At 41.8% G+C, this 25,975-nt stretch overlaps 1 protein-coding gene across 1 annotated transcript in view; it reads right to left on the bottom strand.

Moving 5' to 3' along the window:
• The window catches only part of utrn (utrophin), a 301,805-nt gene that overhangs the window by 227,949 nt on the left and 47,881 nt on the right, over nucleotides 1-25,975 (bottom strand). The window contains 22 exon segments of the mRNA XM_034162029.1: nucleotides 1,234-1,407; nucleotides 1,529-1,660; nucleotides 3,581-3,742; nucleotides 3,880-4,029; nucleotides 5,781-5,915; nucleotides 6,839-7,024; nucleotides 7,126-7,296; nucleotides 8,189-8,344; nucleotides 8,528-8,641; nucleotides 8,727-8,864; nucleotides 14,788-14,918; nucleotides 16,628-16,796; nucleotides 18,328-18,572; nucleotides 19,762-19,849; nucleotides 20,836-20,959; nucleotides 21,061-21,212; nucleotides 21,359-21,538; nucleotides 23,289-23,396; nucleotides 23,573-23,674; nucleotides 23,792-23,911; nucleotides 24,090-24,240; nucleotides 25,141-25,322. Of these exon segments, the coding sequence (XP_034017920.1) occupies nucleotides 1,234-1,407; nucleotides 1,529-1,660; nucleotides 3,581-3,742; nucleotides 3,880-4,029; nucleotides 5,781-5,915; nucleotides 6,839-7,024; nucleotides 7,126-7,296; nucleotides 8,189-8,344; nucleotides 8,528-8,641; nucleotides 8,727-8,864; nucleotides 14,788-14,918; nucleotides 16,628-16,796; nucleotides 18,328-18,572; nucleotides 19,762-19,849; nucleotides 20,836-20,959; nucleotides 21,061-21,212; nucleotides 21,359-21,538; nucleotides 23,289-23,396; nucleotides 23,573-23,674; nucleotides 23,792-23,911; nucleotides 24,090-24,240; nucleotides 25,141-25,322 (3,270 nt within the window).

Raw genomic sequence — 25,975 nt, 5'->3', positions numbered from 1 at the left:
GAACAAATTTCTTAACACACTTTCATTGTAAAGATAAATATAAAAGTGTGAAATTTCCCCTTTTTTCTGTTTTTCATACAATATGATCAAAGGACATAATAAGTGCCCGTAGTCTTAAGAATCACCCATGTACATAAGTATTCACAGCCAATGGGCATCTGATGAGACAAAGATTGAACTCTTTGGCATGAATGCCAGGCATCATGTTTGGCGGAAACCAGGCACCATCCCTACAGTGAAGCATGGTGGTGGCAGCATCATGCTGTGGAGATATTTTTCAGCAGCAGGAACTGGGAGACTAGTCAGGATTGAGGGAAAGATGAATGCAGCAATGTACAGAGACATCCTGGATGAAAACCTGCTCCAGAGCGCTCTTGACCTCAGATTGGGGTGACGGTTCATCTTTCAGCAAGACAATGATACTAAGCACACAGCCAAGATATCAAAGGAGTGGCTTCAGGACAACTCTGTGAATGTCCTTGAGTGGCCCGGCCAGAGCCCAGACCTGAATCTGATTGAACATCTCTGGAGAAATCTGAAAATGGCTGTGCAACGACGCTGCCCATCCAACCTGAACTTGAGGTGCTGCAGTGTACAGAGCTTTCACACCTTTTGCTCAATCCTTTGTTGATGCACCTTTGGCAGCAATTACAGCCTCAAGTCTTCTTGAATATGATGCCACAAGCTTGTTGCACCTATCTTTGGGCAGTATTGCCCATTCCTGGCAACTGTGAAGGGACAGTTACCAAAGTTGGCAACGCTATGGCTACCTAATGTGACAATCACCACTATAAGCTGGCACAGCAACACGTACTGATTTATTTTTGTTCCAGTAAGTGGCTAGCTAGCATTAGTGTAGTGGCTAGTAACAGCTCCATGATACTTTTATTCCAGTAGGGCTAAATTTGATTAAAAAAAAAATACATTGTGCATTATGGTTAATTGATATTTACTGTACAGAAATTCTGCCTGGCCAATACAGTTTTCCTTCTTGGTTTTGAACCTGCAGCAGCTACAGAAAAGGAATGCAATAACTTGTGACGTAATTCCTCAAAGCTAGCCGGGTTGGGAATGTCACACTGACACAAGCCTTATTTCTTGCCAAGGGTGATGTAGACTAGTCAGCAGCACTATGCAACTAGTTTTGCTTCCCTTTGGGAAATTACTTTCAACACTTATCAAGTGCACTAATAAAATGAGATTGAAATAAGCCATTGAAAAAGTAATTCTGACCATGCAACCAGTAAGGTGAGTCTGGATTTTGTCTGGTTCCAAATCCTTGACATCCAGAACGTGCAGCTCAGCCTTGGCGCCATCCAAGATCCTCTTACAGTCCAACATGCGCTGCTCAAAGTTGGCAGGCTTCTGGAATAACTGGTACTTTGTGGAAATCTCTCTCAGCTTTCTCTGCAACAAGCAAAATACGACAATAAAATTGCGCAATAAGAATAAAGTGTTACTGTGTGTTGGCTGGCAGCAACACAAATGTAGTTTTGGAAGTGTTTGTTGCACTAGGGGTCAGTGTTACCTGCAGCTGGTCGAGCATGGTTCCACCACGGATCATCTTGCTGTCAGTCGTGGGTGGAGGCATGTTGGTAACGTTCTTCTTCCTCAACTCATCAACTGTCACCTCGTGGGCTGCGATCTCTGCCCCGATAGTCTGACAGGCCAAAAACCAAAAAAACTTCATGACTGTGCAGAACACTCAAGATCATATGCATTTGTGATATTGCTTTTAGATGTTGGAAAAAAATTTAAAGGGGTCATACACCTCACATTTTTTAAAAGCTAATATATGTCACCAGGTGGCTTAAAAAGGGGATATTAAAGTTTGTAACCAAAAATACCCCATTTTCTGAGGTTTACGAAATGACAGCTTGTGTAAACAGAAACGAGATCATGCTCATTACACCCCTTCACCAAAAAGGAGGCAAAACAGGAGAAGCGTAATGGCTGAATTATTCATCTCTGTACCACAAATTGTGGTTATAGTCACTGAAAAGGCAGACTGAATCAGTGGGTGTGTCTCCATTGCAATTCCAGATATGGACTTCCATGACATATGTCAAGGAAGGAGAAACTGAACCATGTCAGGAGTGAATTTTGCTTCATGGAAAGGAGTTTCTAGATGTACATGCCAGTGGTGGGCACAGCTAACCAAAAAGTTAGCTTCGATAACTATTAATAACTGAAAAGTTATCTTTTATGACGCTAAACCGATAAACTGCTAAAAAAAAAATTGATGATCAGAATATACTGTCGACCTCTGATAAACCATTTTTACTTTAAGCACCGCAGGGGCTGCTGGGTAAATTCAAGTATCACAAACACAAAAAGAATGAATAAAAAAATAAAACCCCAAACACTGTCATCATCTTTCAAACGCAGTAAAACACAGTATTAGAAGTCATTATCTTAGTATTATATACACCGTCATTTACGAACTTAAAGCTGCTGCTTTTTTCCACACACTTTGAACCCTGCGGCTTAAACAACCGAAATATGTCCATTAATGCATTGACTGGCAGAGTAAAAGACACTTAGTAAATATAAATTCTTACCTGTTAGTTTCAGTGGGATTCATGAAGAAAATAATCCACATAAAGTGTCCTGATTATCTAAAACGGTGAAGAAAAGTCCCTCTGTAACACAGCTGCACCGTGAGATCTCCTCTGTCCCACCGAGTCTTGGCGAATAAATTATCCAGTCAGCCACAAAGAAATAAAATAAAATGTTAAAATTTGTCCGTTTTGTTTGTGTTAAGCGGACGGTAACAGTGTAACATCCAACGTGAACCTGAACTACACTACCCACAATGCTCCCTGCATCGACCAGCCAATCACGTCTTGCTCTTAATGATGACATCATCAGCAAGCAACAGTCAGTCTGCCACAAACCACTGATCTACACATGACAGGGACTAAAATGTTTGATTTTAGGGTTTACAAACTTTTTCGATCGTTAATCTTTGCTCACTTTACCAGCAAAAAAAAATGTTCGTGGACTGAAAGTTATCGGAACTAAATTTATCGGAAGAAATTTGGTCCACTGATGGTTTTTAAACTTATCTGAAAAGCTAATCTGCTAACAAAAATATTATCTTTGATAATTAGCTGTTATTGGATTAGCTGAACAGTGCCCACCACTGGTACATGCACAGGATTGAGAAACTTTGAGGCCGTTTAGTACAAACTCCAAAACATATTTAACTATAAAGGAAATAAAAATTAATTTTGCACAGTGCTACCCTTTAAAAGATGCCACCTGGACTGTAGCCACCTCAATCTGACTATGCTAGCAAAACTAGAAGACCTTCGAGCGAATACACTTCTTGACATTAATACAAATGTACTTTATTTATTACTGTTTTTGTGTGTGCTGCTGAAAGCTGCTCCTACAGACAGACTGGGGATGTAAGCAAAGGTTGTTCTTGGAGCAAAAATTAGGGTCAGTGCCATTTTTTTCAACCTTGAAACCAGTGAGGCAAGTACGACTGTAAGCAAGGTCAATTCAACAGTGATAGAGGGGGGTTTTGGTTGAATTTCCAAGTATTACATCGGATCCTCCAGGTTAACTGTACCTGGGCCTCCTGCGGGAGCTGGAAAGCGTCGATGCGGTCAGTGAGGTAGGAGGTGAGCGTGTGGTCCAGCTGGCTCAGAGCCTCCCGCAGCGTCTGCAGCGCCTGCTCGTTTTCCTTCAGCGTCTGCAGCTGCTGCTCCAGGTCAATCTGCCTGTTCACCGCCTGGCAGACGGAGAAAGTGCCACATTCTGACGTGAATGCTTGAGCAAATTCCCAGAGTGAAAAATGCAACTGAAAAGGAAAATTAAACACGCCTCCCCCCGCCGCCGACGGGAACAAACATCGCTCAGATTGCTGACCTGGTGGTTGAGTTGCTCGTAGCGGCAATTGAAGGCCTCTAGTTTTTCACTAATGAGATCATCCAGTATGCCTCCATCGATGAGCGTCTGTCCCAGCTCTCTGATCTGCGTCCGGTTGTCCCCGGGGTGGCGCAGCACAGTCTCCAAAGACTTGTGGCAAATCAGAAGAAGGAGAGACGAAAAGTGGAAATGGGTAGTCAAAAAAAGAAAAAAGTAATGAACAAGTCATAGAGAGGAAATGAGGGAGCAGGAAATAACAAAACAATTATAAAAGATGCTTGCAGAAAGACCAAAAAAATAAATAAATTAGAAAAACCTCATTTAGACCTCACAGAAAGAAGACTCAGACTCGATGTGAAAGTCCGAGGCGGACGCGGTTAGTGAAAAGTGTGACGAATGAGAAAGAAGCTTGAATACTGGCACACTCATCACATGTGGGCTACTTTCACTTCCCGCAGGTGACAGACAGAAAGAGCGACGCCCCCAAAGATAAAGAGGAGAAGACGCAATATTGTCTTTGTCGTGACGTGGTGTTACAGGACTCAGCGCTGTGATTAAAGCGGATCTGACGGCCGGGCTGCAGGCGATCCACATTTAGAGCAAGAAGACAGTCGAAAGACAAAATCAAAGGCAGTGAGATCAACATTAGAGCTAAAATATGAAAACAATAGGTATTTAAGCTACTTATCATCTTGAAAGTGTTTATATGTTCTAGAAATTTGGTAAATGTTTGTAAATCAGAATATTAATTCTACATATGTCTGTTCTCATTCAAATGAGGATTTTATGGAATTACAGCTGCTGAAATGCAAATAAGTGCAACAGCAACTCTAAAATATAATAGGTTCATCCACTCTTCGTGGACTACCTACAGTCTAAGTATCAAGTGTCAACCATACTCATTAACTTGCTGAATTATTATCATCATTAGTATCAAGTGTCTGCAACTTCTTGTTAAAGTTGCTGGACTCTATCTTCATGATGGGAGCAAAAACAAGCATCATAGCGGGCTCTAATCCATTGGAGGTGTGCACATATTGCTATTTACACAATATCAGCCAGGTCCTAGGTGCAAACGGTTTGTATTTAAAGTGTTCATTAGGCAGGGGCGTGTTGTAATCCAAACATAACATCAACCATTTACAGCAGCACCCATTATTCTCTTGAAACCATTGTTCGTCGCACCCACAGTGAGAATCCACATCCAACAAATTAACAGATTAGCACCAACCGATCAGGGTACATATTGGATAAAGGCCACCAAAGCTCCCTGAGGTGAAGCAGGAAGGGAAGGTTTTTTATTTTCACATCACCGTTTATTTTTATTTTGTTTAAAGGTTCTTTTCAGTCCACTTTCAGTTCACTTTTGTTGTGTATCTATATAGCACGCTACATTTCTTGTGTCAGGTATAATTTGGCAACAACACCTGCAATGTACTTTCCTTTATGGGGAAGATAGAGCCCACTGTGTTAAATTTTTTTTTTTAAATTATCAATATATCAGCCCTGCGACAGACTGGCATTCTGTCCAGAGCGTACCCAGCCTCACACTCTATGACTGCTAGGATAGGCTCCAGCCCCCTTGTGACCCTTAAATGGAGTAAGCAGATATAGGAGATGGATAGATAGATAGATGGATGGATGGATAAATATAGCAATATCTGCACCCAACAGCCTTAAAATGTGATAATTACATATCATTCGGGGAGTAACTGTGGTCTAAGAATCAAGCGTTGTGAAGGATTTATCACATTCATCACATAAAAACATTTTACATACATAGTGGTGGACGTTGATGATGTTTGTTGTCATGTTGTTCCTCACAACCTGACCTGGCTATTTAAAAGAGTGATGGAATTAGGCCGCAGCAGAGTTTAAGCAGTTGACAGCTGTGCGTCTACCTCCAGAGCTTCGTTGACAGCATCAGCGCTCTCTGGAAGGTTGTTGCTTGCTTGAACTTTCTCCTCCAGGGTGTTAAGCCAACTCTGCTCCACGTCCAAGTACTGAAGCAACTCCATCCAACAGGACCACACCTCCTGCAGGGTGCCCCAAAACACATATAAAGGCCACAGAAAGGAGGACGATTTAAAGAAAAAACACAGACTAAAGCATCACTCTGTGATACTTCTCAGCTTTTAAACTGCAGAATTATTGGTGTTAACTGCCATCCAGTGGCTCAATATTGGTACTACAACTATTTATACACAAGGGTTTATTTGTATGACTCTCAAATTTTATTTTTGTTCTGATTTAGGAACCTTTTCAAAGATTGGGATCTTTCCCAAAGTGAACTGGAGCATAAAAAAAGTTCTCAGCTAAAAATAGGCAAACCCATTTTATCAAGGAAAAAGAAGCTATTACATATATTTTCATATATGACTGTAGATTCTGGATTTCTCACAAAAAAAAAAACCCTCCATGGACCTTCATGTTTATAGTTTTAGAGGTTGAACATTTGAATTACTAGTTCCAGTTTGTTTGAAGACCTGCACGTTCGTGGAGAAATGTGCTCTATGGAGTACCCCTCTAGATTTGATGAGTAAAATTTAAAGCTACAGTGTGTAGGATTTAGTGTCATTTAGTGGTGAGGTTGCAGACTGCATTATGCTGTCACCAGTCAAGATTTTGTCTTTTGTCTCTCTTGTGATAAGCAATATGTACGATTGTCCATTTCATAAAAATGAGATTTTCCAAACTTGTTAGCCTGTACTAGCAACATGGCGGCCTCCAGAAGGGGAGCCCACACCCTTGTAGATATGAAGGGCTCATTCTAAGCTCACAACAACACAACAGTTTGCTGTTATAAGTAATTATACTCCATGAATAAGTGGTTATGAATACTATATTGCATTTATGCTAATAAACACCACTTAATCTGACATACTGTAGTTTTACCAGTAATGATAAAGATATCCAATGTTTTTCAAGAAAGAGTGAGCGTCTCTTCCTCACACTTTACCTCTAGGGTGTGGCACTTGCTCTTGAAGCGGTCACAGAGTTTGTGGTAATTGGCGAGTACTCCGTCCAGCTCTGAGGTCAGCTCCTCTTTGTTGCCAGGGGACAAGGTTCTGGACACCAGCATGTTGATGCTGTCTTTCAAGATTTTTACTTTCACCTCCTTCTGTAGCACATCCTCTTTAGCCCTCTGTTAAAACAAAACAAACAAACAAACAAACCACTTATTATATAAGACATTCACGCACCAATCTTTGTAATCAAGTTTCTCATAATGTTATTCACGCCTACCTTCATCTCCTCCAGTGAGGCCTCCAGCTCCTCTGGACTCTTGTACTCAAAGTCCCTCATGAGGAACTCCTCATCCACCTGTGTCATCCACTCCTGCATCTCCGCCAAATCTTTCTTTAGATTCACCTGCTTCTCTTGACTCTCCGCCACACGTTCCTGATGGCTCAGCAACTGCACGGACGGACAAAACATCCCATTTATAAACTACACGTGAGAGTCATCCAGACAAGACAACAACAAGAGCTAGCAAAATATCCATCAAAGAACCCTTCGCTGGATTTCCGGATGTGGAGCGTGCCCCTATTTAGTTGTATTCACGGGATGCATTTGTGATGTATTTGTGATTTATGAAATGCTATGTAGTCACACATTAGCAGTTAGCGATAACATATGCAGTCACAAAAACTGCGTTAATACAAACTGCTGTTAGCAACAACTGTTACCGTTAACCACAGCTAACATGCCCGCAAATGTTCACCATATATGCTCACCATGGCTAATGCTCATGATTATCATCAACGGCTGTTAGCGTCAACTACAGTTAGCGTGACTGCATAAGCTAACTGGCAAAAGTCTGTAGATAGTCATGTTGACATCAGAAGCTCGAGCGCAAGAGTCTGACCTTGTGTGTAGCCATGTCAATAGCAATACACCAGTTTGAAACACACCTGGCTCTCTGATTGGTTCAATTCAAAGTATGCCCAAAACACACCCATGATAATAAAGTTACAAAATACAACCCTTTTCCACCCTGCACCTAATTATGCCCTATGATTAACCAAAATTTCAAAAAGCAAAATGGAGTTGGACGTGACCCACATGCAACTGTGCTACTTACTTTAGACTATGCACTACAGCTCACCAAGAGAGGGCCCAAACATTTATTTTATTTAGATACAGGCATGAAAATCGCCTTGTGTAAATGTCACCATAAATATATGTACAACGTGTACACAAACAACAAGTGTTATCGTTAACATAAATACAATAAACAGAGTAGCAAAAGCTCAAGTGGAATGCAAACATCAGTGGAACGAATAAATAAATGTACATCTGTCTTTACCTGTTTACTGAGTGCATCCCATCTGGTCTTGCATTCATCCAATGTATCCTGCCCCCACAAGGCCAATCCTGGAACTGCAGCCCCCTGAATGGCACTCTCATTCTCTCCCATCTGCTTTAATGAACTTTCAACTGACTCCATCTCCTGCACATATTCCTTTAGTACAGAAAGAGTAAGAAAACACAAGAAAAATAATGGTTTCAGTGCAGAAGGTTCCTGGTTCAAACCCCACCCCTGCCACATTTCTCCATGTAATGTGGAGTTGCGTCAGGAAGGGCATCTGGCGTAAAAACGTACTATAGAGTCAAGTCAAAATTCTGATTTTGTGTTTCTGCAGACCTTGCACTGGTTGAGCTCATCCTGCAGACCTTCCGTGTTGCATAATTCTGTCGCATCCCGAGACAACAGTTTCTGAACCGCATCCAACCAACGTTCCACCTCCACAGTGCGCACCTACGGAACAACGAAATGAACACAACACTGTAATAGTCACGTTTTAAATAGTAAACGCCAAGCTTTATAATGATCTGTGGCCTACCTGATTATCCTTCAGGCTACCCATAATGCACTTCAGCGTGGCCAGTTCCTCACGGGCCTTGGAGGAGAGCTGACTCCATTTTTGTAGTTCTGCAGGATCTGAGGCTTGCTGCGTTTGCTCGATCTCCAAACAGAGGCTCTGATGTGGACAACAAAACTGGGTTAAAGCACAAAACTGGTCTAAAAGAACAACCTCTGGTGTTCATTCTTGGATCATTACACACTGTTGGCAGAAAAGAGATTTAGCTCCTCCACAAGATGAGGAGTGAGAGAGAGGTTTCTATCAAACCACCCAGGTGGCTCCAGAGCCTCTGGGAAGAGAGCAACACTGTAACGTCAGCACCTCCTACAGGCAGGGCAGAAGGTGGAGAAGATGCTGCTGTTTGTGAGAGCTACACAGATCTTGTGTCTCAGGTTGTAAACCACTGCCCCCCCTGGTGATGAGAAGGACCATGACAGAAACAACCAGTCCAGGAACACCGGAAAAGCCACCAATTACTGTCGGTTCATGAGGGACTTTGCATCCATCGATAGTCCACTCCATCGCCTCACGGAGACAAAGGCAGACAGCTCACCTAGAACTACCGCCATCACTGCGACTCCAGGTGGCTGGTACACACTGACAGTTAGCTTAGCCAGGGGCGCCACCAGGGATTTTGGGGCCCATGAAAAGAAATCTTACTCCCCCCCCATTTTTTTGGGGGCCGTATTTAAAATTTTATTAGAGGCCTGTCTGGGCCCCTAGAATCCATCTCCTTATTCTCCCCTTTTCGGCACCCCTGAGCTTAGCATTCAGTTCACATGACCTTCATACACAATTAGCTCCATATTCAATTACCGTATTTTTTAGACTATAAGTCGCACTTTTTTACATGTTTTGGCCAGGGGTGCGACCTATACTCCAGAGCAACTTATAAATGAAAAATATACCGGTAGATTCTCAATTAATTTACCGTAATAAAACAATTTTACGTGACAGAGTCACTCTATGTTTTAAAATGACCACCGGGAATGGAAATGCAATGCATCATGGGCACTGTAGTATGGCAGCTGCCCTATAGGTCATGCTGGTCGCGATAACCAATGAAAGAACAGAACACTGGACGTGTATTCCTCACCTCACCCAGACAATGATTGTGAAACAGCGTGTGAAGCAGATGAACACGGTGCTTGCTGTTATTCCGGGAGGGCTAACAGAACAGCTTCTACCCTTGGATATTAGTGTGAGCAGAGTGTTTAAGTTGATGCTGAGAGCTGTGTGGGAGCACTGGGTGAGCGACGGCAGAGGATTAGCGTCTGCACTTGGAAGGAGCTGGCGTCGACACCACGGGGAGGTCATGAGCTGCGCAGGTAGGTGCTGCACGAACATTGGCAGCTGACACCTGGTGTGTACTATGGTCCACAGTGGGTAATATGTTAGAAAAGAACCCTTCAGCGATGGTGCGGGTTATGGTTCGGCTCGCAATGTGGTCCACAAAATACAAACATATCCGTAGGTAAAATGCAGCTCACGAGAGGGCACTCAAGGCTTGTGTGACTGTTCCTGCGACTTCTGATTACCACAGAAAAATAAAAATTTCAACATTACTGATAGCTTAACGAGACAACGGAGAAGGCCCAAAAAAATGCCACCAAAAAGAAAATCATACTTTGCAGATTACAAGTTACGACTAGTGAAATATGCATCCGAAAATGGTAGCTGTCACAATATTATCAACTGAACTTTTCATGTTAACATACCTGTATGTCCGTGCGACTTATAGTCCAGTGCGACTTATTTATGGTTTATTTTTCTTTATAATGGCTAAAGTGGCTGGTGCGACTTATACTCCGGTGCGACTTATAGTCCGGAAAATACAGTATTTCTCTGCACTGTTAACTTAGTATTCCTTTAGTGGTTACTTCTTTTAATTAAATTAGTTCATAGTTAGTTTCACAAATATGATATACACAAATTTTTCTTACGTTTAAACAAGTGTAGGAGACTGTCAACAAGGCAAATGAGAACTGTCACTACGTTTTTGCGCCAATAAGTAAGTAAGTAAGTAAATTTTATTTATATAGCACCTTTCACAGACAAGGTGCTTCACAACATAAAAGCACAGTACACCACACAATACATCAGACAATGGCAGAGAGATTTAAAAACATAACATAGGATAGCAAAGCAGCCCAAAAGCTAAGCAAAAGCTTCTGTAAAAAAGAAGGTCTTAAGTTGGCTTTTAAAAGTGACGACAGAGTCCAGTGAGCGCAGAGAGAGCAGGAGACCATTCCAAAGCCTGGGAGCAACAGCCTGGAAGGATCGCTCTCCTCTGGTTGCAAAATGGGTGCGAGGAACCATCAACAAATTTTGGTCCACAGACCTCAACGCCCTGGCAGGGGCATAAGGCTGGATGAGGTCACAGATATAGGGAGGCGCCTGGCCATGTAGAGCTCTAAAGGTTAAAACCAAAATTTTAAAATTGATCCTGAAGGACACTGGCAGCCAATGAAGCTCCTTTAAAATTGGGGAAATATGAGTCCTCCTGTTAGCTTGTGTCAGAATTCTCGCTGCAGAGTTCTGTACTAACTGCAGTCGACGCAACTCCTTCTTATTTAGACATGAAAACAAACTGTTACAGTAGTCTAAACGTGTTGACACAAAAGCATGAATAATAAGCTCTAAATCATTTCGAGACACCATTTTCCTGAGCTTAGAGATGTTTCTTAATTGAAAGAAGCAATTCCTCGTCAGCTGTTTACAATGCTGTACCAAAGACATGTCTTTGTCAAAAATGACACCCAAGTTTCGAAGACATGATTTAGCAGACTGGCCCACGTCTCCCAAGTACTGCTGAATACCTGGAATATGGGCATCAGGGGCAATAACCAATGTCTCTGTTTTGTCTGCGTTGAGCTGAAGAAAGTTATTCATTAGCCATTGTTTTATTTCCGCCAAACAATGGAGGAGGGAATCAAGCCTCTTAATCTCAGATGGCTTAAAGGAGCAGTAAAGCTGGATGTCATCAGCAAATAACTGGTAAGAGACATCAGTAAATCTTTGAATGATCCTACCTAAAGGGATCAAGTACAATAAAAACAAAATGGGGCCCAATACAGAACCCTGAGGGACTCCGCATAACAGGTCCGCAGACTCTGACCTTATCTGGTTAGCAAAAACGCTAAAGCTACGCCTGGACAGATATGAGAAAAACCACCGAAGAACTGACCCCGACAGTCCGACATCATCCCTCAATCTATTCAGCAGGACCTGGTGGTCAACAGTATCAAAGGCAGAGGACAAATCCAAAAGAACCAACACGGTGGATTTCCCAGCATCAGCAGACATCATAATGTCGCTGGACACTTTCAAAAGAGCCGTTTCCGTAGAGTGTTGTCTACGAAAACCGGACTGAAACCTGTCATGAATGTTATTCTGATCCAGGAAGAGTGTCAGTTGGTCCGAAATCAATAATCACAGAAAGAACAAACAGTCTGGAGTAAACTGGAATTCTTCCAGCCATTTCATTGGCAAGCACCACAATGCATTTCAGTTTGCTTTAAATGCATTAATAAATTCAGGTGGAAATGGGTACCGGCCTTGGATGAGAAAGAGGGTAACCTGCGTCAGACTGGTGCCCCGTCCAGGGGGAGTTGTAGAATCTCACCCGCACCAGTACCAATGAACTATGCATCCTATGTAGGCCTGACGACATCTCCTTTTGCGGGCTGCCATTTAAAAAACAAGCAGCTGGACTACAATCAATCTCTGCAAGAAACTGCAAAATACAGGCAGCTGAAGAACAGATACATCATATCAAAACAAGAGGTACATGATCACCTAATCCAAACCAGGAGTACAGACCAATTCAGAGTAATTTCATTGGGGTCCAATAGAATGTGTAACAACTTTACCATCAGAATAATTGCTAAGAGGCCTCAGAGAACCCGAACATGGATTGTCTGTTGGAGCTGACAGGTTGACTGACTGGTTCCATACTGTCAGCTGTTAAAAGACTGTACTCGGCACAATGCCTGGAATGCGCCCAGCCCGCTTGGCACCAAACCCTATCTGCATAACAAAAGATCCACAATCCAAAGGAAGACACAGAGAAGAGAAACGTGTACAACACACTGACATGTAGGACAAGTACAAAAATAAGACACCAACACACGCAACACATACATACAAAGATATCGCTCTGATTAGCATCCACACACGCTGTCGAAAATTAAGCTTTGTTGCCTTAGAGATCACATGTCACCTGTGTGATTAGAAACAGCTTTGAGATTACCTGGTTGGTACATTTTGGCTCATTATGTTCATTCGAAGGGCTCTTGTAATTACAGTATTGGCCTGAATATAAGACAAAAACATCTGAAAAATACAGGGTCATCTTATAACCACGAACTAGAATTTTCATACCAGACATCCACAACAGGAGGTGGTGCCAAACAGCAGAGAAGGTGTGCGCCAAACTGACTACACTCAATTAAAAGGGACTGTGGTTTCTATTTGTTTATGTTTAAAATGTTTTAAAATCTCCATTGTTGCTTTTATCACCCCTTCAAAGGAATCTTCGAAGACCTGTGGGGTATTTATCCATCTAAAAAAACATCGGAGTACTTCGCCAATCTTGCATCACTGTGCGAGTGGTGAACATGACTGTACTGGATGTGAAGTGATGACCTGAGAAGTCATCGTTGGCCGGTTTGCAGAGTTTATTGTTTTAAAGCTTTATGCAATCTCACTTGTTTTTCCACCTTCTTCCTCCGTGCTTTCATCAGCATTATTTTCAAATAAAAGTAATTAAAAAAAAAAATAAAAATAAAAAAAACCAAGATTTTGTCCTAAGTATTTTTCTGAAAATGTCAAGGGGTTATTGTCTTATAATTGGGACTGTCTTATATTCAGGCTAATATCGTATGTTTCAGTAAAGTTTGGTGAACAGTTAAGCCATTGGGTTCAAGCATGATTTCAGACGACATGCAGCGATGAATCTATGAAGAAAGCGTTCTAGAAATTACCCGATTTTGGAATCTGGGACATATTGCTATGTATGGGGACACTGCTTGATTGACATGGCTCATTTGAATAAAAGGGGAAAAACAAAACACAAAAACAACAATAAAAAAACTAGAGCACCAAGAGCCCTGTGTGTTACCGGCTCAATTAAAGCCCAAGGTAAAATACGCATTTTTGGCATAAATCCGACCGCCATTTCCACATGAATGAATCTACGCAAATAATTTTGGGATGGGAACAATGTCAATGACCAAAATTGTGCCTTTGTTAAACTAAAAGAAAAGTTATCAGACAGTTTTTGAGAATATTGGGTCCAAATACCCAAATTGGTTGTTTTTGATATAAAAATGGCCACCTTTTCCAAACAAACAAATGTATGATTATACTTTTTCTTTGATGTGCAATATGTCACGACCCATATTATGCTCTTGACAAATCAGAAAAAATATTAGCAGACAGGTTTTGAGAAAATTGCCTTTAGGTGCTCAAAATGGTTATTTTCGGGATAAAAATGTCCACCATTTCCAAACGAACAAATCTACAAATATGATGTTTAGACGGGAACAATGTCATTGACCCATATTACGCCCTTGCCAAATTAGAAACAACGTTATCAGACAGTTTTTGAGATATCAAAATAAACGGATGACAACAACGACGCAGACAACTACGATGAACGCCGTGCCACAACATAGAGTTAGTGGTCTATCGGGCAGTAACCCAAAAACCCTCACTGGTAACTACCACATTAGACCTTCATGATGCCAACAAAAGTTAATACAAACCCTGAATAATGCTAACCACAGCTAATATTTACAGCAGCTGACATGATCTGTGAATAACACAAACCACAGTTGATGCAGTCTATGGATAATGCTAAGCATGCCAGGCATTTTCTTGAATACGATCCACCATTAATCAAACGTGCCATATTCACATAAAAATGTCTGGCATAAATGGCAGGATTCCCCAAAACCAGAAATCTGATAAGTTCAGGAAAGGTTTTATCACCGTTTAAGAGATTAGCCAATTGTCAGAACCGTTGAGTGCTGCTCACCTGTGCTTGTTCCACTTTCTTCTCAGCAGTCGGGAGGTCAACTATTCCTTCCCTCAAAATAGCCAGTCTAGACTCTAGACCTTCCACCAGGCCTAGATGCTTAGTGTCCACACCCTGGAGACTGTCCAATGCTGCAATAAGATTAAACAAATATTAACGTGTGAAGAATGAAGGTAACAAAATGTATACTGTGGACTTTATGTAGCTTCAAGATCACTCCGGTCCTAACATGATCTTCACTTGATGTTCAGCAGCAAAGTGCAGCTTCCTCTACAAAAAGTGTACAACAACCTTCTTAAAATAAGGAGCCCAGCTTCACGAACTAATTATGAAACCACTATGGCTATTGAACGTGAACTCTCAGCCAAATCAGAAATGGGTAAAGAGGTGGCGCATGGGGAAGACCAGCCGGAGCTGGGGTAGACAAATGAAACCCAAACACCCCCCCCAAGCTTGGAGTTCACAAGCAAGCTAATCCTAACAAGCTAACTTTGGGCTGGGGTTGTTTTATTAACACATATTTTTTGACTAGGTGGTAGTTCTCATAACAGGTGGCTTGGGAAGCGCCTAAGGAAGTAACAGTTGCATCATCAGAGAGCCTAATGTCACCAAGCTGCCGATACCTGCTAACAGTGCTAACAGACATACAAATTAAAGAATACTAAAATGTCACTCAGTAGAAATACTGGAGCACAAACTTCTTATATGGACCATTTATACAATAAACCACATAGCAAGCCACATTATCACAGATATTTATAATAAAATGCTCAGGAAGGAGTTGGCCCACACCAGACAGCTAGCGGCCACTGCTAGCTAGCGAGGACAGCACACACTAGCTGTCACTCAAAGTGACCACAGCCCAATCATTCATAACTTCATGGCGTAAAACAGCTTAAACTTGTTGCTATGAACAGGGAAGCTAGCTATAACTAGAGAGAGCAAAACTGTTTTTTGAACCGAGCTGTAAAGATACTGCGCTAAAGTTGGAGATTTTAACATGCGGGTCTACAGGGAGTGACTCGCTTTTGAAATTAGCCTCAAACAGCCATTTGAGGAACTGCCACATTTAATTTTTTTTCTTCTCCACTTCTGCATTGGCTTCATTTTTCAGCTCCGGAGGTTGGGGACTGTTCAAAGCTGTGCTTCAGAAACCCTACACGTGACGTCACATAGGGTTTGTCCAGCATATATACAGTTTTGTGCCTGTGTTTATCTTGCTGCTCCTCTCTTCTCCTTTTCCGTCAGTGTTTTAATTATCAGGAGATTTAACGCTTACATAATGTGCCTGTGATTACGCACACAAAGAAGAGAGACCGAGCATAACTGGGAGAGAGGCCCGCACGAGCGGCGGACTGCCCTCCTGCAGGAACAAAATGGTTTTCCTTGGCTCTTATCCAAATCCTCACAGCTATAAAAGCCCAAGAGCCATGGAAAAACACATGCACGCACGTGCACACACACGGAATAATAAGCACAGCACATTATCCAGTCTCTCTTTACAGACTCCTTCTGGCCAAGTGCATTGTGTGTAAATTCCTGAAGTAAAACTTCACACCACGTCCTCAGGTATACGTGGAGCTGGTGTAGAGGTATAATCCTACATAAACATCTGGAGGCCATATAAGGGCAACATCTATTACTCGTAGTGGGCCAAGGTTTTGTATAAAAGCTGATGTCGAATTTACACAACGCCTTCACTGTCACCTTATAAACCTGAACGCTTTAAACCAACAGCGAGCACAAAGAAATAATTCTCTGCTTTCTTAAAGGTTTAAATCTGCTGGCCCGCAGATGTGCGGAGTCAAATGACTTTAGGTCGCATGTGCATAAGCGCTACCTTTGTTGACCTCGTGCTCTCTGTTCTGCAGCCACTGCAGCGTGGAGGCGTAATGGTCCGACACCACCACCAGGTGGTCTCTCAAAGACAGTGTGGCCCCCAGTGATGCCACCTCTGCAGACAGCTGCTCCAGTCGAGGGCTCAGTGCTGCAACTTGGGCCAGTCGAGTCTAAGAAATGTAAGAGAATACAAAGCTCATTAAGTTATGTACATGTATAGACATTTCAGAGCAGGAAAGACTGAATTTTTATTAAAATTCAGGATTTACCTAATTAGCATACCAATGCATACATTATCCGTGTTAACATATGTACAGAATCTGAATATTGTCACTTTTCAAACACTGAGCCAGGGCTACTGGAGTAATGCATTAACAGGCTTTGGCATGTACCCTCTAAAATGTAGTGCATCCATCCCCAAAGTTCATATCATGATAACTCCAAAACAAGAATTGATATAATCTTGTACTTTTCCAAATTAAAAGGACAAATATTGAGGATAAATTGATTTTAATTTGATTAATATGGTACAACCAGAGCAATACAAAAAGCAATTTTGTTTTGCTTACTTATTGTACCATATATCTACCTGCCCTTTGGACATGTCTGAGCTTCACGTGTGTTATCATCAGTGTTGCCACAGTTACTTTGAAAAAGTAATCCAATTACTGATTACTCCTTGAAAAAGTAACTTAGTTACTTTACTGATTACTCAATTGTAAAAGTAACTAAGTTAGATTACTAGTTACTTTTTTAGTTACTTTTCCCAGCTGCCGACAACAACCCTCTGCCACCTCAACATGACAATGATACCTGTTTTGCCAAAACTTACTTTATAGTCACCCTTTCTTGACTTCAATGAAAATAAATACTTGTTTTATAAAAAGTAAAATAAAGACCTCTTTCTTGACCTCATATTTAACTGTTGACAGCACTGCAACAGTAAAACTTGCAATTTCGAACCTACATTGTTTATAAATGTAACTATTAAATTCATTCTAGCATTTTTCTAACATTTAAATTCTCTCTAAATATTTTACTTGTCGAAATTAATATTATTTTAAGTAGTATTAGTAGTTGTAGTAAAAAAAGGCTTCAAAACTGGACCTTTAATCTAGGGGTGTTGTGAGGGGGGCACATCCCTCCCCCACGCCCCCATTCCATCTGGATTCGCCCCTACTTTGGCGTTTGAGCACAAAGAATGGATAACATTTATTTATGCAGAAAACGTGACCAGATTTACAGGTAAGAAAGTTTTATTGTGTTTTCACATCATGTGGTCCTCAGAAAGAGTGTTTAGGTGCATTTGAGTGGAAAATAGTGTTAGTTGTTGACGCGTCGCGGAGGATCAGCTGTTTTAACGTGCAGATACGGAGCGGCTCAGCTCAGCTCTAAATAAAGGAGGAAAAAAAGTATAAAAATGTCTTTGTAAAGCTCAGTGCAGGTGTGCTGATCACCGTGCTTTAAGAGGAGACGGTCTGTCATGTACTATTATGGAATTGCAAAAGAGTGTGTGTATACACACACACACACACACACACACACACACACACACACACAAACACAAAATGTCTGACGCCCTCTTATTCTACAAACCACTTCTTACATTAATGAATTCAATAACCTTTTAGTAATTTAACAAATACGTTTATGTCTTAATCAAAATAAAGAAAGAAAGAAAAAATCCGGGTGATGGATCACCTGACATTCTCCACTCAGTCCTCTGAGCTCTGACTCGTCGCACTTTTCCACAGTTGCCGTGGAGTCCAACCACTGGTCCTGTTTTTCCAAAGCCTGATCCAGGTCTGCCAGCTGTGCAGATCCTGCTGTGACGCGGCTCTGAGCCAGAACTCGCTCGCGGGCGGCCTGCAGCTCTCGCTCAGATGCGTCCCACTCCGCTTGGATCCGGTCTAGGTCTGCCTTCACAGCGTCCACACAAACCCCCCCTGCAGGGAGAGCGGAAGGCCCACAGTTATGAGTTTGACTGAGCGGCTCGAGCCCGAAAACACTCATACGTTAATACGTTTATGCGCGATATTCCTTCCGCCTGAATGTCTGTCCATCCTCGCTTCTGTCACATACATCGAATCTAGGAAGTGTTTGGCAGTATGATCTCAGTTTTGACGTGAAACAGTCTGGAAGCTACAAGTTTCCAAAGACTGCAAAAGAAATGTGTTACCACGGGAACGGATAAAAACGACAAGTTATGTGCATCTACTGCTCAGTAATTCAAAGTTTCCCTTTGCTCCTACTGAGCAAATATTCTTCCTAAAAATGATCGGAATGCTTGTTTTGACCCTTTGAGGGTAGAGAGCAAATCTTTAGCTTAATCATCAGCTCTTTGAAGGCAAACATTTTTCACAAAAATTACTGGAAATGCCTGTTTTAACCTCTGACCCCCTAATAATATCCTTGCTGTACTTCACCCTGAGGCTATAGATCAGATCTTGGGCTCAGTTTACTCAATGACCACAAATTTATATTTGCTCAAATTCAACCTTTGACCCCAACGACATTTCCTTGACTGTATCTCAGTAATTGTTGAGCCTAGAGAGCAATTCTTTAACTAAACCGATCTCTCTTTGCTCCAATTAGGCAAACATTTGTGCTAAAAATGACTGGAAATGCCTGTTTTGACCTTTGACCCCACGAAAGGGCTCCTCACTGTAAGTGGCGAGGCTGGAGAGCAAATAAAAACCATGCTGAGGTCAAAAATTGGCATTGAAGAAAGTGCGCGCTCTACAAAAATCCTTTCATTCAGCATTTCGATGATGTCAGCGACAGATTTTTCCTCCTCTGTCCACAAACACATTCAGCGTACTGGCATCTTACACGGAATTTAAATAAACAAACACGTGCAGGCTTGTAAATGGCAAGAAAATTCCAAGCAGCTGTAAAAAGGTTGCAAAAAAAAAAAAAAAAAAAAAAAAAAAAAAAAATCACGCAATTAAACAGTGGAGTGGAACATTTCGTGAAGAACAGACAGCTGCTGCTGGCGTGAAGCAACAATCATGAGCCGGGCTTTTAACACATATCTGACGACACTGTTAAGAACTTAAAATGATATAATTCCAACACTTTGTTTTACTATTTCAGCACCAATCAGTGAGGAAGAACATCTCGTTGCCTCATTACCTCTCTCCAGCTGCTCCATCAAGCCCCGCCCCTCCTGGACCACTTGACTAATCGCGGTTTCCTTTGCTGCAAGTTCCAACTCCAAGGCCTAAAGTGATTGGTTGACAAAAATAACTGTAATTGGCCTCAAATATTTGCTTTATGTTCCTGTTTGTTTGTTTTTATTGAAACACTACTTACAAGAGTTTATTCTCCTTTTACTAGGTGATGAAAGTTTTGCAGGAATTATCGGTTTTTCCAACGTTTCCATTTTCAATTATTGGTATTTTTATCAGATGCTGTTGTCACAGCATATTTGACAACTGACAGGCAGTATTAAAGAAAATGCTAACCCCAGTCAGCAATAGCACATTCATGTTTTGTGTTAATCGAGCATGCCGAACAACAACCTCTGGTGGTTAAAAATGAAGCCAATGTGGAAGTGCCAAGAGCTGATTTATTTTAATAGAAATATGAGATATTATGGCTTGCTATGTGGTTCACTGTACTGACGGACCATCTTATAAGTCTATTCTATAGAAATTTAGTATTATTTGATTTATATGTTAGCATCGTTAGCACTACTCAGCAGGTATCGATTGCTGGGTAACAACATCTGCAAAAAATATTCATTAATTAATCACCTGAACTACGTTTAAGGCTTGTTGGCCTTAGCTAGTTTTGCAACATCTGAGATAGGTGGGTGTGTTCTGGCTTCATTTGTCCTACCCAGGTCACACTGGATTTTCCACCACCCCTTTTCTGGTTATTAATTGGCCCTGAATCAGGCGGGGTCAAGCCCTGTGAAGTTGGCGACATCTAAAGCTGCCCCATTTCAATTTCAAGCTCATTCATCAGAAAACCTATGGGTGACATCATAGAGGGTTTGTGCATTATACATATATAGCTCATGCTAACTGCAGCTGCTGCTAATCACAGGTAGCATTTTCTTTAATACAGCCCATTAGCATTCCATTGCACTATGTCAACATCACAATGTCCAATATAAAAAAGCAGAACGTTCCACATCCGGAAATACATTAATACTCAGAAAACCTTAATTTTTCCTTTAATCAATATAATCTGTTTCATTACCTTTAATTTGTCCTGCGGGTCTAGGTTGCCTGATGTACTCTCTGGATGTGCAGCTGCCAGGCTCTGAGCTGTGCGCTTCCATGTTTTAATCCATATCAAGAGGTCAGAGAGGTTAGTCTTGAATCTACAGATCACAGAGAGCTCGTATTGACGCACATTTGTATGCCGCTAACACTTTTATACCTTTAGAGGTACAGTCAGTCATTTGTGTGTCTCGGTTCTTACACTTGCTTGACTTCTATATCTGTCTCCATCAATCTTCTTTTGGCGGGAGCAGGTGGGGCAAACTCCTGGTCAGCTGCAGCTATGGCAACTGTATCCACAATGTCTTGTTCCTCTAACTGAGTCATCCCGGCATTGGTCACAGCTTCCATTAGCTTAGCAGTGGATTAGAGCAGCAGTCAGAAATCCATCAAAATCACAAGTTTTTCAGGATTGGTTTCCAAGGGCATTAACATTTTAATGATCCCTTTTAAAGTCAATAAGCAAAACAAAAAAGGAGACGATACATATATATGCATACCTGGAAGGAATAGTCCTCAAGCTTTTGTACCAGGCTGTCCCATCTATGAGCCAGTTCCTCTGTGTCTCCCTCAATTTGGGCTCTGGCCTCAGGACTCCGAAGTAACAATATCACATCTTGTCCTGCATCAGACAGCTGATCCAAAGTCCTCTTCTTCTTTTCCATGTCTTCCTTTAGAGTCTACATTAAGGACAGGAGAAAACATCTGGAAGCAAAGCAGATACTGGCTGTCCCCAAAGGTTGCTAGCTGTCAATTCAATTCAGTTCAATGTATTTATTTATATAGTGTCCTATCACAACAGATCTCACCCCAAGGTGCTTCACAAGGGTAAAGTCTAGCCTAACCCACCCCTTGAGCAAGCACATTGGCAACAGTGGTAAGAAAAAAGTCCCTCAGGTGTTTTTTTTTTTATCTTAGGAAGAAACCTAAAGCAGAAGGGTCAAACATGCAAATGCATAGAGTTCTAAACAGGCATTGCCGCCTTTATGGTGTCAAATCTCGCACGCAATCACATTCTCGCTGGGGAGGCCGAGATTTCGTTGTCAGTGTAAACAAGCGTTTGCGGCAAATTGTTTGCAACATTGCTTCGTTATGAAGGTGAGTTCAACCTAAATATGTATTTTGGTGTTTAACTAAGATAATCCTGAGTCTTTAATGTGAGTTTTATTTTTTCTAAAAATCGTGTTGCTGTTAGGGTCGTGTGTCGGGAACCGGTTCTTTTCGGGTATCCTTAAGAAATGCTTTGATCCATCGACATCAATACCCTTTTTGTTTAACGATTCCCTTATCGGTCCCTCAGAGTGGCCGTTGTTTTTGGGGGTGTTTGTCAGGAAAATGATCATTTCTCTACATTTATTACAGACCCTGCAGCGGGTCTGTAATCAAGTGTTTCTGCAGCACAGCTTTGCTTTGAACCTTGAACCAGTGAAGCAGTGCTTCGATCTTTGATCTGCTGCTTCGTTGGTTCTTTGTTTTATTTTGTTTTATCTTAATTTCCCCCCGCTAAAAATCTAAAGAGCATATGTCTGTGAGTAATATTTACCTTTTTGTTAAACCGACCTGTTATGGTCTTCTGAAACAGTTGATAGATGTATTTTATAACTTAAAAATGGGACCGATGCTAACGCGTTAGCATGTCTATGGTATTTTCAAAATTAAAGTTAGCATTAAGCTGAGCCATTATTAAGCCTCCATCCCCAGCAAGCAAAGGATTCTGGGATACTCTAAAACCGTCAACAGAGTCCAGTGATCGCATTAACTACAACCTTGCTACAACCAGTCAAGGTCCTGTATGGGTGCATTCAGGAACATTTTAGAAATGTGGAAATTGACCGGGTGTCTGCCTGGGTGGTTACCATCAAGGACCCAAGGCAGTTCCATGCTCCAAGACTTGACTTGAGGGGACAATGTCAACCACGTCTGCAGGTGTTGGACTTTGACATGGTTGCAGCTTTTCTTCAATTCTATTTGTAATTTTCATGAATACAATCTCACGGTGTAGGTAAGGATCAGAAAGCGTCTGTTCTGGTGGCCTCGGGATTGCATCGCTGATCTTTGCCAATAGTGTAGTTCGAATGGCTTATTCTACAGAATGGTGATTGGAAGGGTTTGTAGTCATATGTTAAGTGGTCGGACTGAAGGTACACCTCCAAATAAATAGAAGAAGTTGCTGAACCACATATTGGGATCTTATTCATGGATGAGGTAGAATAAAAAGGCCTTTGGATGGCTTGTGATCCCACAAGTTGGAGCTGGAGGACTTGACCAAGAAGGATCGTTGGGTTACGACACTCAACTTGCCGCCAAAGTGACACTACCCAGGAATAACAGTTAAAAAAAAAATCAATAGATAGCATTATTAGAATCACTAGTATTAAATACTATAGTGGTAGTGCAAGATAATGACTGCCAAGAAACCAAAGTACTTACTGCTAATCGGCGCACATTGGCATTCATTTCACTGGGGTCCTTAAAGCTGCAGGTCTGCACTTCAGTCAAGGCTTCCTCCTTTTGTTCCAACCATGTTCTAAACAAATTCTGCCAAAATATTGAAAGATAGTAAAATATTTGTATTAAATATCAAATATCACAAACCAGAATTAAGTGCCTAGGATTTTCAGGTGTGACTGTCGAAATTATCCCCTACAGTAGGTCGTTTAATTAGGAGTCCAGAAAGAAAAACAGCCAAGGACAGAGAAAAGGTAATGTTCTACCTGGTCTGCTAGAAGCTGCTGCCACACCATGAAGATTTCCTGGAGCTTCTGCCACCTCTCCTCAGTCCAGCGACAAACAGCAGCCCAACGCTCACCCAAAGACTGAAGATAAAGGAAAGACCAAGGCATTCTTATGTTGAGGAAAAAACCATTACAGCATCAAAATCTGTCAAAAATCAGACGGCATGTTTTCTTCCAGATGGAAGGTAGGTAACTGACCTGTAGTTGTTCTTCCAGGACAGCAGTGGCGCTCTCACCGCTGTTCTCATCCACCACCACCACCATGTGTGTTAGAGAGTTGACCTTCACCTGCTCTGCTTCCAGGTCATTCTGAAGCTCCTGAGTGCAAATACAAAAGAGGTCACAAATTAGTGATTAACAGTACACAAAATATTCTTTTCCATTATCCTTGAACCCGCTGTGCCTTTTTCCAGTGACTTCCCAAATGACATCCATTACAAAAAAAAAAAAAGAGGTGTAGCTCTTAAGTGATTTCACGTTGCAAATCAGTCTTTACTTTGTGCTGCTCTATCTGTGTTTTGTAGCCGTCCAGGCCGTTCACGGCCGGCTCAGTCTCTATGGTCCTGATCCGTTCCTCGGTCTGTGTGAGCCAATCAGAAAGCTGCTGCAGCTGCTCCTGCTGAAGCTCCATCAGGACTTCGTGAAGCCTGGAGTTGGAGAAGGAACAGTGAGAGACAGAAACATTGACATGGAAACAATGAGGTGTGAAACACACTAACACGTACTTCTAATCAGGGTTAATAAATTCTCCATTGGACATCAAGAATTTGATTCATGCGTTAGTGTGTGCGTGAGTATTTCCCTAAAGCATTAAAAACCATGATCCTGCAGGTTGAGCTTCAGACTTCAGACCCTTTACCCGGAAATGGGAAAAGGGGCTGTTAATTGAATGGCCACTCCAAAAGTGAGCAGACTGACTCTTGAAGAGGCCCATGTTAAAATGTCCAACTTTAGCGAAGAAACAAACATGTTTACAGCCTGGTACAAATAGCTAGTTTACCCCTCCATGACAACTGTACCCAGGGTGAATTATTTTTTAACGACTAATTAGTGACGTGGTTGCTTTGAGTGCTAGGTCGTGTGTGCTGCTGAGTCAACTCTGCTACTAGAGACCACAAGCCACAGCGGCTAGCTGTTGTAGATGGCCATGTCTGTCCTTTGAGCATTTTATTAAAAATCTCTATATTAATATGGATTGTTCTGTAGTTAACTGAACTAGGAAATCATCTAAGAAGTCTGTGCTCCAGTATATCAGTCAAGTGAATTTTATACGTTAGCTACGGTAGCACTTTTAGCAGCTATGGGTAGCATGGTGACGTTATACACGGTTACTGAGGAAAGAAAACTTTTAATACCCACATCCACAAAACCCTTCATGAAAACCATTGTCCAGTCCACAAAAACATATTTTTTAATAAGCCCCCAAACCAAGCTAGCTTTAGCTTTTTTTGTGGGGCTTCATTCGTCCTGTGCAGGTCATGCAGGGTCATATACCATGTGACCGCTAGTTGCAATACACTTTAAAAAATATGGAGAGTAGACAGCACCTGGCTTGGCGGTCCATGCTGGCCACTCGGAGGCTCTCCCAGCGGGAGTTAAGGAGAGCCATTTGCTCCCGGATTTCATCTTCTTCCTCATCAGTCAGGGCGCCCTGGGCAATCAGTTGGTTGCCAGCTTGCAACACATTACCCACGCTGCTCTGGTGTGCCGTCAGCTCCATCATAAAGTCCTAAAGAGGATGAGAGGTCTTGTCTTGTGATATTGAAACAAAACACCCAAAGAACTAAAGATGAGAGTGCAAACTTAGGTAAAAAATACACAATACCTTTGACCATGCGCCAAACACTTGGCACCAAAAAAAAGCAACAAAAAAAAAAAGCAAAACAGTAGATCCAGATGGAGTTCGAGTCTCTACGTTGGGGTTTGGCATCTACATGGAAACATCTGGGCAACTCTCTGGTCCTACCCACTTATTTATTGTGGCTAACACTTACCAATTCCCTGTAAACACACTGGGTACCCGCCCCAACACAGAATGACTTAGTAGTGGAAATTATGTGGGGGTGATACCTTGAGAATACGTCTAAACAGAAAAGGTGACGAAGGAAATGCTTCAAGGACAGGACATGCTAACGTTAAACTTTGGTTCCCGCTTGCTTTCTAGAAAAACACATGTAACCTGTAAAATGCACGCTAAGAATAAATGCTGTCATCTTGCAAGTTACCAAATTAAAAGGGCACATGATGATAATGAGGTAAGTTGATTAGACCTTTTTTACAACAAGGATGTTGCCACTACAGAACTTCACGGGGCATTTTCGGGGGTCTGACACCTTTAGCATGTGTCCACCACAAAGACTTTTGATTCTTGGGACCATTTTC

The sequence above is a fragment of the Thalassophryne amazonica genome, chromosome 21 (genome assembly GCF_902500255.1).
Source record: "Thalassophryne amazonica chromosome 21, fThaAma1.1, whole genome shotgun sequence".
In the NCBI taxonomy this organism is placed as follows: Eukaryota; Metazoa; Chordata; class Actinopteri; order Batrachoidiformes; family Batrachoididae; genus Thalassophryne; species Thalassophryne amazonica.
This window is presented reverse-complemented; position numbering and strand designations above follow the sequence as displayed.